Source organism: Tachypleus tridentatus, chromosome 12 (genome assembly GCF_004210375.1).
Source record: "Tachypleus tridentatus isolate NWPU-2018 chromosome 12, ASM421037v1, whole genome shotgun sequence".
Lineage (NCBI taxonomy): Eukaryota > Metazoa > Arthropoda > Merostomata > Xiphosura > Limulidae > Tachypleus > Tachypleus tridentatus.
In genome coordinates, this window is record NC_134836.1 from 90,980,467 (window position 1) to 90,999,263 (window position 18,797).

General features: G+C 33.3%; 1 protein-coding gene across 1 annotated transcript in view; it reads right to left on the reverse strand.

The window, feature by feature from the left end:
• Positions 1-18,797, reverse strand: part of LOC143235511 (rho-related GTP-binding protein RhoE-like) — a 68,348-nt gene that overhangs the window by 44,334 nt on the left and 5,217 nt on the right. Inside the window, exon 2 of the mRNA XM_076473725.1 lies at positions 14,230-14,317. Within this exon, the coding sequence (XP_076329840.1) occupies positions 14,230-14,317 (88 nt within the window). The remainder of the gene's footprint in view (positions 1-14,229; positions 14,318-18,797) is intronic.

The window sequence follows — 18,797 nt, forward strand, 5'->3', positions numbered from 1 at the left end:
ACCTCACCAACCACATTGTATACGATATGAGTAACTTACAAAGGATATCTCAGGAGCGAAATTGTATATGATTTGACTAACATACAGAGAATATTTCAGGAACAACGTTGTATATGATTTGAGTAACTTAAGGAGAATATTTCAGAAACGACATTGTATATGATTTGAGTAACTTACAAAGGATATCCCAGAAATAAAGTAGTATACGATTTGAGAAATATCTAGAGAATATCTGAGAAACAACGTTGTATATGATTTGAGTAACAGATAAAGAATATCTCAGGAACTACATTGTATATGATTTGAGTAACTTGCAGTGGATATCTCAGGAACGACGTTGTATGTGATTGGAGTAATTTGCAGACGACACATCAGGAACAACGTTGTATATAATTTGAATAATTTGCAAAGTATATCTCACGAACAACTTTGTATATGATTTAAGTAAATCTCAATAAATATTTCAGGAACGACGTTGTATATGATTTGAGTAACTTACAAAGGATATCTCAGGAACAAAGTTGTATACGATTTGAGTAATACATAGAGAATATTTCAGGAAGAACGTAATATACGATTTGAGTAACATATATAGAATACCTCACAATCGACATTGTACATGATTTTAGTATATCACAAAAGATATCTCTGGAACAAAGTTGTATACGATTTGAGTAATATATAGAGAATATCTCAGGAACTACGTTGTATATGATTTGAGTAACATATATAGGGTACCTCAGTCGAAATTGTATATGATTTGAGTGACATATAGAAGATAACTCAGCAACGACGTTGTATATGATTTGAGTAACTTACAAAGAATACGTCAGTAACAACATTGTATATGATTTGAGTAACACATAGAGAATACCTCACGAACGACATTGTATGTGATTCAGTGACATACAGAGAATATTTCAGGAACAACGTTGTATATGATTTGAGTAACTTACAAAGGATATCTGAGGAACAAAGTTGTATACGAGTTGAGGAATATATAGAGAACACCTCAGGAACGACATTGTATAGGATTTGAGTAACTTATAGAGAATACTTTAGGAACGAAATTGGATATGATTTGAGTAACATATATAGGATACCTCAGGAACAACGTTCTGCATGATTTGAGTAACATATATACAATTCCTAACGAACGACATTGTACACGATTTCAGTAACTTACAAAGGATATCTCAGGAAAAACGTTGCATATGATTTCAGTAACTCACAGAGAATTTTTCAGAAACGACGCTGTATATGATTTTAGTAACTTAAAAAGGATATCTCTGGAATAAAGTTGTATACGATTTGAGTAATATATAGAGAATATTTCAGGAGGAAAGTTTTATATGATTTGAATAACATAATGAGGATACATCAAGCGACGTTGTACATGATTTGCGTAACATGTAAAGAATGCCTCAGGAACGACATTGTATAAGATTTGAGTAATATATAGGGAATATCTCACAAACAACGTAGTACACTATTTGAGTAACATATAGAGGATACCCCAGGAACGACATTGTATATGATTTGAGTAACATATTGAGGAAACGTCAGCGTTCTATATGATTTGAGTAATATACAGAGAATATATCAGGAACGACATTGTATATCATTTGAGTATTATATAGAGAAAATATCAGGAACGACATCGTATATGATTTAAGTAATATATAGAGGATACATCAGTAACGACGTTGATGTGATTTGAGTAACATATAGAGAAAATTTCAAAAACGACATTGTATATGATTTGAGTAACATATAGAGGATACCTCTGGCGATGTTGTATATGATTTGAGTAACATGTAGATAATATGTTAGAAAGGACGTTGCATGTGATTTGAATAACATATAAAGAATATCTCAGGAACAACATTGTATATGATTTGAGTAACTTACAAAGAATATTTCAGGAATGTAATTTTGTATGATTTGACTAACATACAGAGAATATTTCAGGAATAACGTTGTATATGATTTGAGTAACTTAAGGAGAATATTTCAGAAACGACACTGTATATGATTTGAGTAACTTACAAAGGATATCCCAGAAATAAAGTGGTATACGATTTGAGAAATATCTAGAGAATATTTGAGAAACAACGTTGTATATGATTTGAGTAACATATAAAGAATATCTCAGGAACTACACTGTATATGATTTGAGTAACTTGCAGTGCATATCTCAGGAACGACGTTGTATGTGATTGGAGTAACAGATAGAGAATATATGAGGAACGACGTTGTATATGATTTGAGTAACATATAAAGAATATCTCAGGAACTACATTGTATATGATTTGAGTAACTTGCAGTGGATATCTCAGGAACGACGTTGTATGTGATTGGAGTAATTTGCAGACGACACATCAGGAACAACATTGTATATAATTTGAGTAATTTGCAAAGTATATCTCACGAACAACTTTGTATATGATTTAAGTAAATTTCAGTAAATATTTCAGGAACGACGTTGTATATGATTTGAGTAACATATATAGAATACCTCACAATCGACATTGTACATGATTTTAGTATCTCACAAAAGATATCTCTGGAACAAAGTTGTATACGATTTGAGTAATATATAGAGAATATCTCAGGAACTACGTCGTATATGATTTGAGTAACATATATAGGGTACCTCAGGCGAAATTGTATATGATTTGAGTGACATATAGAAGATAACTCAGCAACGACGTTGTATATGATTTGAGTAACTTACAAAGAATACGTCAGTAACAACATTGTATATGATTTGAGTAACACATAGAGAATACCTGACGAACGACATTGTATGTGATTCAGTGACATACAGAGAATATTTCAGGAACAACGTTGTATATGATTTTATAAACTTACAAAGGATATCCCAGAAATAAAGTGGTATACGATTTGAGAAATATCTAGAGAATATCTGAAAAACAACGTTGTATATGATTTGAGTAACTTACAAAGGATATCTGAGGAACAAAGTTGTATACGAGTTGAGTATTATACAGAGAACACCTCAGGAACGTCATTGTATAGGATTTGAGTAACTTATAGAGAATACTTTAGGAACGAAATTGGATATGATTTGAGTAACATATATAGGATACCTGAGGAACAACGTTCTGTATGATTTGAGTAACATATATACAATACCTAACGGACGACATTGTACATGATTTCAGTAACTTACAAAGGATATCTCAGGAAACACGTTGCATATGATTTCAGTAACTCACAGAGAATTTTTCAGAAACGACGTTGTATACGATTTTAATACCTTACAATGGATATCTCTGGAATAAAGTTGTATACGATTTGAGTAATATATAGAGAATATTTCAGGAAGAAAGTTTTATATGATTTGAATAACATAATGAGGATACATCAGGCGACATTATATATGATTTGAGTAGTCTATAGAGGATACCTATACAGGAACAAAGTTTTATATGATTTGAATAACATAATGAGGATACATCAGGCGACATTATATATGATTTGAGTAGTATATAGAGGATACCTAAGGCGACTTTGTATATGATTTGAGTAGCATATAGAGGATACCTCAGTCGACGTTGTACATGATTTGCGTAACATATAAAGAATGCCTCAGGATCGACATTGTATAAGATTTGAGTAATATATAAGGAATATCTCACGAACAACGTAGTACACTATTTGAATAACATATAGAGGATACCCCAGGAACGACATTGTATATGATTTGAGTAACATATTGAGGAAACGTCAGCGTTCTATATCATTTGAGTATTATATAGAGAATATATCTGGAACGACATCGTATATGATTTAAGTAATATATAGAGGATACACCAGGAACAACGTTGATGTGATTTGAGTAACATATAGAGAAAATTTCAAAAACGACATTGTATATCATTTGAGTAACATATAAAGAATATGTTAGGAAGGACGTTGCATGTGATTTGAATAACATATAAAGAATATCTCAGGAACAACATTGTATATGATTTGAGTAACTTACAAAGGATATTTCAGGAATGTCATTTTATATGATTTGAGTAACATATAGAGAATACCTCACCAACCACATTGTATACGATATGAGTAACTTACAAAGGATATCTCAGGAGCGAAATTGTATATGATTTGACTAACATACAGAGAATATTTCAGGAACAACGTTGTATATGATTTGAGTAACTTAAGGAGAATATTTCAAAAACGACATTGTATGTGATTTTATAAACTTACAAAGGATATCCCAGAAATAAAGTGGTATACGATTTGAGAAATATCTAGAGAATATCTGAAAAACAACGTTGTATATGATTTGAGTAACTTACAAAGGATATCTGAGGAACAAAGTTGTATACGACTTGAGGAATATATTGAGAACACCTCAGGAACGACATTGTATAGGATTTGAGTAACTTATAGAGAATACTTTAGGAACGAAATTGGATATGATTTGAGTAACATATATAGGATACCTCAGGAACAACGTTCTGCATGATTTGAGTAACATATATACAATTCCTAACGAACGACATTGTACATGATTTCAGTAACTTACAAAGGATATCTCAGGAAAAACGTTGCATATGATTTCAGTAACTCACAGAGAATTTTTCAGAAACGACGCTGTATATGATTTTAGTAACTTAAAAAGGATATCTCTGGAATAAAGTTGTATACGATTTGAGTAATATATAGAGAATATTTCAGGAGGAAAGTTTTATATGATTTGAATAACATAATGAGGATACATCAGGCGACGTTGTACATGATTTGCGTAACATGTAAAGATTGCCTCAGGAACGACATTGTATAAGATTTGAGTAATATATAGGGAATATCTCACGAACAACGTAGTACACTATTTGAGTAACATATAGAGGATACCCCAGGAACGACATTGTATATGATTTGAGTAACATATTGAGGAAACGTCAGCGTTCTATATGATTTGAGTAATATACAGAGAATATATCAGGAACGACATTGTATATCATTTGAGTATTATATAGAGAAAATATCAGGAACGACATCGTATATGATTTAAGTAATATATAGAGGATACATCAGTAACGACTTTGATGTGATTTGAGTAACATATAGAGAAAATTTCAAAAACGACATTGTATATGATTTGAGTAACATATAGAGGGTACCTCTGGCGATGTTGTATATGATTTGAGTAACATGTAGAGAATATGTTAGAAAGGACGTTGCATGTGATTTGAATAACATATAAAGAATATCTCAGGAACAACATTGTATATGATTTGAGTAACTTACAAAGAATATTTCAGGAATGTCATTTTGTATGATTTGACTAACATACAGAGAATATTTCAGGAATAACGTTGTATATGATTTGAGTAACTTAAGGAGAATATTTCAGAAACGACACTGTATATGATTTGAGTAACTTACAAAGGATATCCCAGAAATAAAGTGGTATACGATTTGAGAAATATCTAGAGAATATCTGAGAAACAACGTTGTATATGATTTGAGTAACATATAAAGAATATCTCAGGAACTACACTGTATATGATTTGAGTAACTTGCAGTGCATATCTCAGGAACGACGTTGTATGTGATTGGAGTAACAGATAGAGAATATATGAGGAACGACGTTGTATATGATTTGAGTAACATATAAAGAATATCTCAGGAACTCATTGTATATGATTTGAGTAACTTGCAGTGGATATCTCAGGAACGACGTTGTATGTGATTGGAGTAATTTGCAGACGATACATCAGGAACAACATTGTATATAATTTGAGTAATTTGCAAAGTATATCTCACGAACAACTTTGTATATGATTTAAGTAAATTTCAGTAAATATTTCAGGAACGACGTTGTATATGATTTGAGTAATACATAGAGAATATTTCAGGAAGAACGTAGTATACGATTTGAGTAACATATAGAGAATACCTCACAATCGACATTGTACATGATTTTAGTATCTCACAAAAGATATCTCTGGAACAAAGTTGTATACGATTTGAGTAAAATATAGAGAATATCTCAGGAACTACGTTGTATATGATTTGAGTAACATATATAGGGTACCTCAGGCGAAATTGTATATGATTTGAGTGACATATAGAAGATAACTCAGCAACGACGTTGTATATGATTTAAGTAACTTACAAAGAATACGTCAGTAACGACATTGTATATGATTTGAGTAACAACTAGGAAATACCTGAGAAACGACGTTGTATAAGATTTGAGTAACACATAGAGAATACCTCACGAACGACATTGTATGTGATTTCAGTGACATACAGAGAATATTTCAGGAACAACGTTGTATACGATTTGAGTAACTTAAAGAGAATATTTCAGGAACAACGTTATATATGAATTGAGTAACTTACAAAGGATATCTGAGGAACAAAGTTGTATACGAGTTGAGGAATATATAGAGAACACCTCAGGAACGACATTGTATAGGATTTGTGTAACATATAGAGAATACTTTAGGAACGAAATTGGATATGATTTGAGTAACATATATAGGATACCTCAGGAACAACGTTCTGCATGATTTGAGTAGCATATATACAATACCTAACGAACGACATTGTACATGATTTCAGTAGTTTACAAAGGATATCTCAGGAAAAACGTTGCATATGATTTCAGTAACTCACAGAGAATTTTTCAGAAACGACGCTGTATATGATTTTAGTAACTTACAAACGATATCTCTGGAATAAAGTTGTATACGATTTGAGTAATATATAGAGAATATTTCAGGAGGAAAGTTTTATATGATTTGGATAACATAATGAGAATACATCAGGCGACATTATATATGATTTGAGTAGTATATAGAGGATACCTAAGGCGACTTTGTATTTGATTTGAGTAGCATATAGAGGATACCTGAGGCGACGTTGTATATGATTTGCGTAACATATAAAGAATGCCTCAGGAATGACATTGTATAAGATTTGAGTAATATATAGGGAATATCTCACGAACAACGTAGTACACTATTTGAGTAACATATAGAGGATACCGCAGGAACGACATTGTATATGATTTGAGTAACATATTGAGGAAACGTCAGAAACGACGTTCTATATGATTTGAGTAATATACAGAGAATATATCAGGAACGACATTGTATATCATTTGAGTATTATATAGAGAATATATCAGGAACGACATCGTATATGATTTAAGAAATATATAGAGGATACATCAGGAACGACGTTGATGTGATTTGAGTAACATATAGAGGATACCTCTGGCGATGTTGTATATGATTTGAGTAACATGTAGAGAATATGTTAGGAAGGACGTTGCATGTGATTTGAATAACATATAAAGAATATCTCAGGAACAACATTGTATATGATTTGAGTAACTTACAAAGGATATTTCAGGAATGTCATTTTATATGATTTGAGTAACATATAGAGAATACCTCACCAACCACATTGTATACGATATGAGTAACTTACAAAGGATATCTCAGGAGCGAAATTGTATATGATTTGACTAACATACAGAGAATATTTCAGGAACAACGTTGTATATGATTTGAGTAACTTAAGGAGAATATTTCAGAAACGACATTGTATATGATTTGAGTAACTTACAAAGGATATCCCAGAAATAAAGTGGTATACGATTTGAGAAATATCTAGAGAATATCTGAGAAACAACGTTGTATATGATTTGAGTAACAGATAAAGAATATCTCAGGAACTACATTGTATATGATTTGAGTAACTTGCAGTGGATATCTCAGGAACGACGTTGTATGTGATTGGAGTAATTTGCAGACGACACATCAGGAACAACGTTGTATATAATTTGAGTAATTTGCAAAGTATATCTCACGAACAACTTTGTATATGATTTAAGTAAATTTCAGTAAATATTTCAGGAACGACGTTGTATATGATTTGAGTAACTTACAAAGGATATCTCAGGAACAAAGTTGTATACGATTTGAGTAATACATAGAGAATATTTCAGGAAGAACGTAGTATACGATTTGAGTAACATATAGAGAATACCTGAAAAACAACATTGTACATGATGTGAGTAACATATATAGAATACCTCACAACCGACATTGTATATGATTTTAGTGTCTCACAAAAGATATCTCTGGAACAAAGTTGTATACGATTTGAGTAATATATAGAGAATATCTCAGGAACTACGTTGTATATGATTTGAGTAACATATATAGGGTACCTGAGGCGAAATTGTATATGATTTGAGTGACATATAGAAGATCACTCAGCAACGACGTTGTATATGATTTGAGTAACTCAGAAAATATTTCAGGTACGACGTTGTATACGATTTGAGTAATGTTTAGAAAATATTTCAATTAGAACGCAGTATACGATTTGAGTAACTTTTGAGGATACCTCAGAAACGACGTTGTATATCACTTGAGTAATATATAGAGAATATATTTGAAACGACTTCGTATATGATTTAAGTAATATATAGAGGATACATCACGAACGACGTTGATGTGATTTGAGTAACATATAAAGAATATTTCAGAAACGACGTTGTATGTTCTTTGAGTAAGTTACAAAGGATATTTCAGGAACAAAGTTGAATATGATTTAAGTAACATATAGAGAATTTCTCACGAACGACGTTGTATATGATATAAGCAACTTACAGATAATATCTGAGGAACGACGTTGTATGTGATTTGAATAACATACAGAGAATATCTGAGGAACAACGTATGTGGTTTTAGTAAGTTGCAAGGGATATCTCATGAACGACGTTGTATATGATGTGATTAGTTTGCAAAGGATATCTCAGAAAGAACGTTGTGTATGGTTTGAGTAATTTGCAAAGGATTCCTCAGGAACAGCGTTGTATACGATTTGAGTGATACATAGAGAATATCTCAGGAACGACATTGAATATGATTTGAGTAACATATAGAGGATACTTCAGGAACGATGTTGTATATGATTTGAGTAACATATATAGAATATCTCACGAACGACACTGTATATGATTTCAGTAAGCTACAGAGGATATTTCAGAAACGATGTTTTATATGATTTTAGTAACCTACAAAGAATATCTCTGGAGGAAAGTTGTATAAAATTTGAGTAATATATACAGAACATCTCAGGAACAACGTTATATATGATTTGAGTGACATATTGAGGATACCTAAGGCGACATTGTATATGATTTGAGTAACATTTATGGGATACTTCAGGAACGACGTTGTATATGATTTGAGAAACATATAGAGATTATCTCAGGAACAACATTGTATATGATTTGAGTAACTTGTAGAGGATATCTCAGGAACGATGTTGTATATGATTTCAGTAACATATAGAGAATACCTCACGAAGAACGTTGTATATGATTTAAGCAACTTCTAGAGGATATCTCACGAATGATGTTGTCTATGATGTGATTAATTTGCAAAGGATACCTCAGGAACACCGTTGTATATGATTTGAGTAACTTGCAGAGGATATCTCAAAAACGGCGTGTTTCTTAAACAGTAATATTTTTTCTTGGTTTGTTTGATTGTTTGTTTATGAATTTTGCACAAAGCTACTCGAGGGGTATCTGTTCTAGTCGTCTCTAATTTAGCAGTGTAAGACTGGAGGGAAGGCAGGTAGTCATCACCAACCACCGCCAACTCTTGGGCTTCTCTTTTACCAACGATTAGTGAGATTGACCGTAATATTATAACGCTTTCACGACTGAAAGGGCGAGCATGTTTGGTGCGACCAGGATTCGAACCCACGATCCTCATATTACGAGTCGAACGCTTTAACTCACCTGGTCATACCGGGCCCTTTTTTTTTTGGTAATTCGAATCGGTAAAATTTACTAAAAATATACAGTGATCAGGCACATGGTAATTTTGCGCTTAAAGATTTGAAAATAAATGTTACCAATATGGGGTTTAAATATAGTTGTCCATATTCGTAGCTTGGTATTGCTATTAATAACATATATCCTACAACATCATTATGAAAAACATATAAGGTGAAGAAAACACTAATTCATTAAGATTACAGTACGATGGCTGTTCAATAAATACGCGGACTGACATTATAAAACAAAATGTACTTTATTTATAAGTTACAGGTCTGGAACCCTTTCAAAGTACTCTCCTCCCCAACGGACACACTTATCCCAACGATGTTTCCACTTGTTGAAACAGTCCTGGTACGCTTCTTTTGTAATGTCCTCCAGCTCCTTCGTCGCATTTGCCTTAATCTCGGAATCGTCTCAAATCTTCTTCCTTTGAAGGGTCTTTTGAGTTTGGGGAACAAGAAAAAATCGCAAGAAGCAAGGTCAGGTGAGTAGGGGGGGTGGGGAAGAACAGTGATCGAGTGTTTGGCCAGAAACTCCGAGTTCTGAGGGCTGAATTTCGCAGCAACGCGGTGCATCTTCAATTTTTCTGTCAAAATCTCGTAACAAGATCCAACTGATATCCCACACTCTTCAGCAAGCTTCCTGACAGTCAGACGTCGATTTGCTCGCACCAGGGTGTTGATTTTGTCGACGTGTGGGTCGTCAGTTGACGTGGAAGGACGTCCAGGACGCTCATCACCTTCAATGGACTGTCGACCATCCTTAAAACGTTCATGCCACTTGAAACATGCCGTACGCTTCATAGCAACATCACCGTAAGCTGTGTTAAGCATAGCAAAAGTTTCAGTCGCAGATTTTCCAAGTTTAACACAAAATTTCACAGCAAGTCGTTGTTCCTTCAGGTCATTCATTCTGAAATCCGCCAAACGAAAAAATCGCACTTCACTTAAAACCGCGTAGCTAATAGACAAATGAAGATATTTGCAATCGGGAAATGGCCTCGTAATTAGCTGATCTGTGCAAACCTAGCGACACCAAGCGGATTCCTCTGGAACCAACTGGAGCCGCGCAATTCAAACAGTCCGCGTATTTTTTGAACAGACCTCGTATATGTAGTGATGGTTGTGTTTTGGAAGTTAACAAAGAAACGTCTTGAACCCTAAGATTATTCGCTTAAATGATCCACTCAGAAACTATTTTCTGTGTAATCCACAACAATATTAATATATTATGGTTGCACTGTGCTTAAGTGTTACACCAGGTCGTTCAACAGACGAGATTATTTCATTATATTTTTGGGCCAGCATGACCAGATGGTTAGGGCGCTTGATTTATAATATGAAGAATATCCTTTCAGCTATGCGGGCGTTATAATGTGTCAATAAATCCCACTATTCGTTGGTAAAAGAGTAGCCCAAGATTTGGCCGTGGGTGGTGATGACTAGCTGTCTTTTTTCTCATCTAACACTGCTAAATTAGCGACGGCTAGCGTAGATAGCTCTTATGTAACTTTGCACGAAATTCAAAAACAAACAAACAAACAAAACAAACTAAAATTTCTGGTAAACAAGGTTTTGTTCTTCTTCCTGTGATGGTAAGACTCATAGCTGAATAATTAACTATGATTTTCAGTATAACATTTTCAAGTATATTTCCTTCTCACCGTTTCTGGATCGAATTATCAGTTCGATGAAATATTTAGAAAACGAATTTGATTACTTAGTGTCCATTGAAAAAACAAAGTAAATCCTACTGCATTCCAAACTGTTTATATCCTGATCAGTAGGTTTCAAATATGGTAAAAATACAAAACATAAATTTCTTACACACTAAACAGCCCGTTTTACTTGGAATTTACCAAGCGATGCTTTGCAATTTGTAAATATTTTCAATAGCGTTTGTTTGTTTTGAATGCCGCGCAAAGCTACCCAAGAGCTATCTGCGCTAGCCGTCCCTAATTTAGTAGTGTAAGAATAGAGGGAAGGCAGCTAGTCATCACCACCCACCGCCAACTCTTGGGCTAACTGTTTTACCAACGAATAGTGGGATTGACCGTTACGTTATAACGTTCCTACGGCTGAATGAACGAGCATATTTGGTGCAACGGGGATTTAAGAAAGGTAGCAGTGAAATATATAACTAATAATTTCATATACGTATTGTTTCTACCGGGGATTCCTAATACCATCAACGAGAAATTTAAAAATTAACAGTATCAAACGTGTTCATGTCCAAGTTATTCATTTTACTATAGATAGATACACTGAGTATCTACAGCGTTTAATAGAAGCTAGCTCGTGTATAATTAATTAGAATAACTCAGTTCATGGACTGGCGTGTAAGTATTGTTGAATGACCACTTCTCAGATAAATAAAGTTTACAACCTTTTCTCTGATCAGACATAGAAAACTAAACTCATTTATGACTCGCCATGTGTGAAATATGTATATATTCTCTCTACTCCAGAAAGGAAAATCCATCAACTGGTAAACGCTAAAACTTAAAATATGGTTAGATATTAATAATAATAACATAAAGAAAGCCTAGCAGCTGAAAACAAAATGAAATATGTTGAAACGTGCGGCTCTGAATCTCCATAATAACAAGACAGCAACTGTAACTTTACAATGAAATTTATTTGTTTGTTTGTTTATGTGTTACATCACGCAACATGTTTTCATTACCAGGAACAGCATTCCACGTGTTTACACTTTGATGCTAGCTTAATAAAAACAACACTGTTTCCTTAGGCAATAGATTAAAACAAAGTTCCTTGCAACATAGCCCTCGACTTTACTCTTATAAATGGGGGTAGGGAGTGGAGGATAGGTTTGACTGCAAACTTTAATCTGTCAACCTAATCACGAGAGGTAACAAGTAAAACTGCATCTACGTATCATCATATTGAACAAAAATTAGAAATCTCTATGTAGTCTATATTCTACCCACAATATAGTATATATGACTTAGGCGTACGCTCAAGCACGCTAAATTATGAATGTCTCGAGTGATATATTATGTTTTAAAGCATATAACCTAAGTATGAGGATCCTTTACGCACATAAATTTTACATTTTTACACAAGACCTGAAACAAGTAATCCCACAAATGTTGAAAATAAAAATTTAAAAAGAACATCTAACATTTACTGGCTTTTTAATCGATTTTCTTACTGTTATCCATAACCTATAATTCTGTGCTGGATAATAGTCTTCAAATATTACAGCTTTGTTCAATTAGGGTAACAGACTAGAAATCATATGGTTTTATTGATGAATAACAGGTTGGTAATCATATAGCTTTGTCGAGTTGTGATTTAAACTGGTAGCCACAAAGCTTTACTTCGTTGGGTAATAGTTTATCAGTAATTTTATAATCATACAGATATACAGAATATATGAGTTATCCCACCTGAATGTAAAAAAACTTATATTTCATATTTTCACGGGTGGACAAAAAATTGATGTAATTTTTTAGAATATGACTTTTTCTCTGCATCATCATAGATAGTAACAAACATCACCATTTTAAACATTACACGTCAAGAACGAAAAATACTAGGAAATCGAAATATTTACATTAACAGGAATATTTATCACGAATAGTTTTTATCGTTCAGTTTTTCATAATTTTTTTTACTTATAACAAATTTCGTTACACTAGAATTACATCGAATATCACAGCTAACACAGCTGCATTTTTATTTATGTGGCCCGGAGTGGCACTCGACTCGTAATCCGAGGGTCATGGGTTTGTATCTCCGTCACACCAAACATGCTCTCCCTTTCAGCCGTGGGGGCGTTATAATGTGACGCTCAATCCCATTATTCGTTGGTAAAAGAGTAGCCCAAGAGTTGGTGGTGGCTAGTGATGACTCGGTGGCTTCCCTTTCAACTTCCACTGCTAAATTAGTCACGGCTAGCGCAGATAGCCCTCCTAAACTTTGTGCATAATTCAAAAACAAACTTATTTATGCACGATTCTGTGTTAATCTAGGAGTCAGGTTATTCGTAATATCTATATAACCATGAATTAAATCCCGTTCTGTAAATACAAAGTTCATACAGCTCAAATAGAATAATAGCATTTGCAAGAGCAATAATTATCATTGTCATATTTGCAAGAAAGGTAAGTACCTAAGTAATCAGAGTTAGTAACTATGGAATTCCTTTAGCTAAGTGAGTGACAGTGTTTGTTTGGGAAGCAAAGGATACTGGGATATCGAGTCACGATAAATCGATTTACCAGCATGATGTTAAATCTGATATTATTTTACCAAGGATGTATAATTCGTATTTTTTACGATGTCATTTACTTTCGTATATAGTTAGGACCATTCAGATATTAAAGAATCTAACAGTTTGCTTACCTGATGTGTCCCACACTGTGAAATTTATCGTATAATCTCCTACTTCGTAACTAGTCGTATAACGTTCAAATCCAGTCGGTGTATACACCTGTAATGAAAATATATTAACGCTCAGTCACCTGTGTTTTGTCTATGTGAAGAGGCGTACAGAGGTTACTAAAACAATAATTTATGTTGAGATTCGAATAAAGTGCACACTAAATAAAATTCTTCAGATTTCTTACTCAGTTGAGCTCTTATTGGTGCAGTGTCCTTGGATCTTGTTGTTGCTGTTGTCATTAAGGTTGTAAGACCATTCGCGTTCGACTGTTTTTCCGTTTAAAAATGGTCTTTGGGTTATATACCTGAATTCTGCCAAATGTAATTGAAATAACTCCTGCTTGACCCTTACAACAATTTGTAACAACACAGAGACAAACTAAAGACTGATTTATATACCTAGACATACATGAAATGAAACTATCCCACAAAGATAAAAGGCTCTGGAAGACAATACATAGTCACGTATACAAGGCTGTATCATATCAAGTTCAAACACAAAAACGTAACTCACATCAAACAGCTGCACTTATAAACATGGACAGCAATGAAATGTAATTACAAATAACTAGATACAAAGTTACAGGTCATTACTACATCGAAAATCCTTCTCGTGTGATTTTTATGACATTGGTAAATTTTGAAGTTTCAAAATCCTAGGTATTTTGTGCCAGTTTTTAGCAAATAATTTTATAAACTTTCTTGAAGGCGTTGTCATAAAAAACAACTAAAAACTGTAAAGACCAAGGGAACAGTTTTAGTTTGTGAATAATGATTCTCGAAGGATGACGTAATGATTCTCGAAGGATGACGTAACGAGCTTTATTTTCTCGCCGAAGTTTAAAAATACATTTCCAATTGCTAGCTTATATCTTTATGTTATTAGGTCAAAACGTTGTCTACAAGCATAATGTGGTTGAAGCTCAAGATATCAACCACGATTTCACTGAAATGTCAAACAGAATGATGTCATTTAGTTTTCTGTTAATATTACATTGAATTACAACAGATTGTTGCAATGATCAGTGATGTCGAGAAAACCCACTTGCAGAGAAAAATATATATGTAAAAACGGCTGAGAAAATATTTTACATAGAGGAGCGAATAACGTATCGACCTTCTTTGGTCATCGTCATGTTCACAAAGAAGGAAAGAGGTAACTGACCGGAAGCTGACCACATGTTTAAAAGGGGTTGTTTAACTGAGTGTCGGAATGTAGAGGGCGGTGTTAGATATTTGAATATGTAATTTTATAGTATTTATTATATTTTTAATATAGGTATAAAGGTGTTCCTTTGTATTGGTTTATTTTGGGTTTATGTTGTTGTATAAGTAAGGCTTCTTTAATTTTGCGTTTGTTTATGTTTGTTTCTTTATTTAGTATTTGAGTGTTTTTTATGGTTATGTTGTGTTTATTTGACTAACAGTGTTCGAAAACGTGTGAAGGTGACTTTTTATGTTCTTTGAATCTGGTTTCCATTTTTCTACTTGTTTCTCCAATATAGAGTTCGTAGCAGTTATCACATTGTATTTTATAAATAATGTTGGTGTGGTGTTTGTCAGTGTAGTTTTTACATAGTATAGACCTCAGTTTTGTGCCTGGTTTTTGAATAAATTTGGTATTAACTGGAATGTCATATTTTGTTACTAGTTTTTGCCAAAATAACTATGTAAGATCAAAGATAAATCATACAAAACACAGCATTTGCTAGTTAGAACATTAAATTTAAACACACACGAACACGATGTTCAACATTAAAAACATGATATTTAATAAAATCAAACATAATACGACTGCGAGAGCAATGCAGATGTTATTCACGTAAGAATATTCATAATAAAGCTAATAATGCAATGGTGAAGATATCTATTGGAAACCAACGACTATCAAGTCATTTTACTATAGTGGTTTATTGGTTTGTCAAAATGTTTATTAACTGGTTTAATGCAGCTTTTCTGGCAACGTAATGCCTCTCTTGATGATAAATGCCACGCTTAAAAATATCCCAGTTTGAACTAAAACTGTATGTATTCTTTACTTGCTTTAAGAAAACACAGAGGGCATTGTAACTTGCATCTGGATTCTGACTGAGCTAATCACTGTTGTTTTAGACGAAATATATCATATCTCAGAATTGAAGGCCATAATTACTCATTAATTTGAAAAAAAAAGTTGGATTAATGTATATATCACAAAAATTATAGGCACATATAATTTGGTTTAAATATGTAAGGGGGAACACTCTCGTGTTTTCGCACTTATGGTCCCATCGTCACATATTATTAAACGACACATATTTGTACTATATGTCTTCACTTTAGTGTCCATAGTAACCAAAATCGACATAAGTCAAACTCTCTATGTATTATAGTAGCTACCACGAGTCACATTAATTCAAACACTATCACAATAATAACATATACAGAGAACATTTTCTTTCAGCAACTGCAAAATCCACTCATATGCACACAGTTCAGTAAATGTAGATGTATAAAAATAACAGCAATCCCCGTCACACCAAACATGCTCGTTCTTTCAGCCCTTTGGACGCTATAATGTTACGGTCAATCCCACTATTCGTTGGTAAAAAATAGCCCATGAGTTGGCGGTGTGTGGTAATGACTAGCTGCCTTTCCTCTAGTCTTACAATGCTAAATTAGGGACGGCTAGCACAGATACCCCTCGTGTAGCTTTGCGCGAAATTCAGAAGCAAACAAACAAACAATCAATCAACCTAGCATTAATCTAAAAACTCCAATGTTTACAGATGCTAATACTGCTCTCTAGGGGCCGTGATAAACCTGTTATACAAGATGAAAGAAGTTCATAAACCTAGTGAAACTGTATGCATTATCTGTTGTTTAAAGAAGTAACACTAACTTTACATGCTGTATAAGTGCACAACTTTCTTGCCTTCCTCCAGGAAGATAGGTATACAAATGTCAGACCATCAGTTACAATATTGCATAGTGAAACAACGCAAAGTCATATCAGCTCGTGTACAGAGTTTTATCAAGAAACTTATAAGGTATATTCACCAGTATTTACTACAATAACCTGAGTGACTACCAGAGTTAACCTGACATTGAAACACAACACAAACTTATGTAAAATTATCACAAAATTACAGATTTTCTCAGGGAGTTTCAACAGATTAAAATCCATCAACGTTCTTACAAACGTAACTTAAAATGCTTGGAAAGCAAAAGTTGAAAAGTTTTTGACTGTTTGTTCTGCAAATATTCTGCCATAACTCAGCTATATTAGTCGAGTAATTATTGTAAAACATTAGGTAGACGTCTTGCTACTGGATATCATTCGATAACTGAGAAGGTAAAGATATAAAATTATTTTCGTTATTAGTTTTCACCCAACCAACTGTCCCAAGTGTAGGATAATAAAGTGTCTACCATATAATGTAATGCATGTACGTTATATGATAAAACACAACTTGAAAGCTTGAAAAACAAGGAATGTCATGTCTTGGTACATGGTGATCCCGAGTTTGATTATCTGCGGGGAACATAGCAGATAGCCTAACCTGATAATGACTTTCAACATTGATTGCTAATAATCCTTACATGTCTGATGTAGGTGATGGTAATTAATAGTGATAGCAGAATCGTCTACACAGGAAGCTAGCTACCAATTTTGGTACCTATGTTATTTATTTGATTTAAATTTTAACAGTGTCACTATTATATTGCTACTTTGTACAGCTTACATAATTTTTAATTTATTTAAACGTTACTTAGAAAACAGAATACACAAAAGTACACTAGCTTCACCCTGCATAACAAGACACCCCACAATAAACGTGGTTTTCCTGTGAATTACTAGTTTAAAGTGTCAGTTACGACTTCAGTTACAACTGTAAAGGACAGAAATAAAACAATAACAATGAAAGTGAAAATGGTAGTTGCATGTAACTTGTTATTTTTGTAACCAATAACATAGTCAAAGGAGAGGAAACTCTACATTATTCATTGTATTTCACACTGTTTAACTTTTCATTTTATTGTACAGTAATGATTTTGGTACAGTTAGTATTTCGGTAGAAGTAATAGGAAGTAAATTACATGATTTTACTGAAAAAAAAACTTGATGGTCATTTAGATGGCTCTAGAAGTTTTGCAGTTAAAATATGAAAAATATGAAAATTACTTTTCATCCACACGTTCTCAGTAAAGCTTCGGAACTTCAAAGACAAATGTCTAGTATAATTATTGATTCTTTCTGTACCAAAAATTTACTGAGATGTACATAGTGAAATTAGAATTAGAAAATATATAGGTTCACAGAATATGGTTTGGTCCAATGGATCAACAGCAATTTTAAAATGTTAATCATTTCTGATGTTCAACCTAACATAGAACTGTCACTGCTTGTGTGGTTCATATTCACTGCTTCTACGTTGGTTTTAACCACTCGCGGTATCTGGACATTCAACAAAATGGCATGCACTCATGGATGAACAAAATAATCTGTCAATATTTCCTCCATGCTGACCTTGGTGGTGTTTCATGTC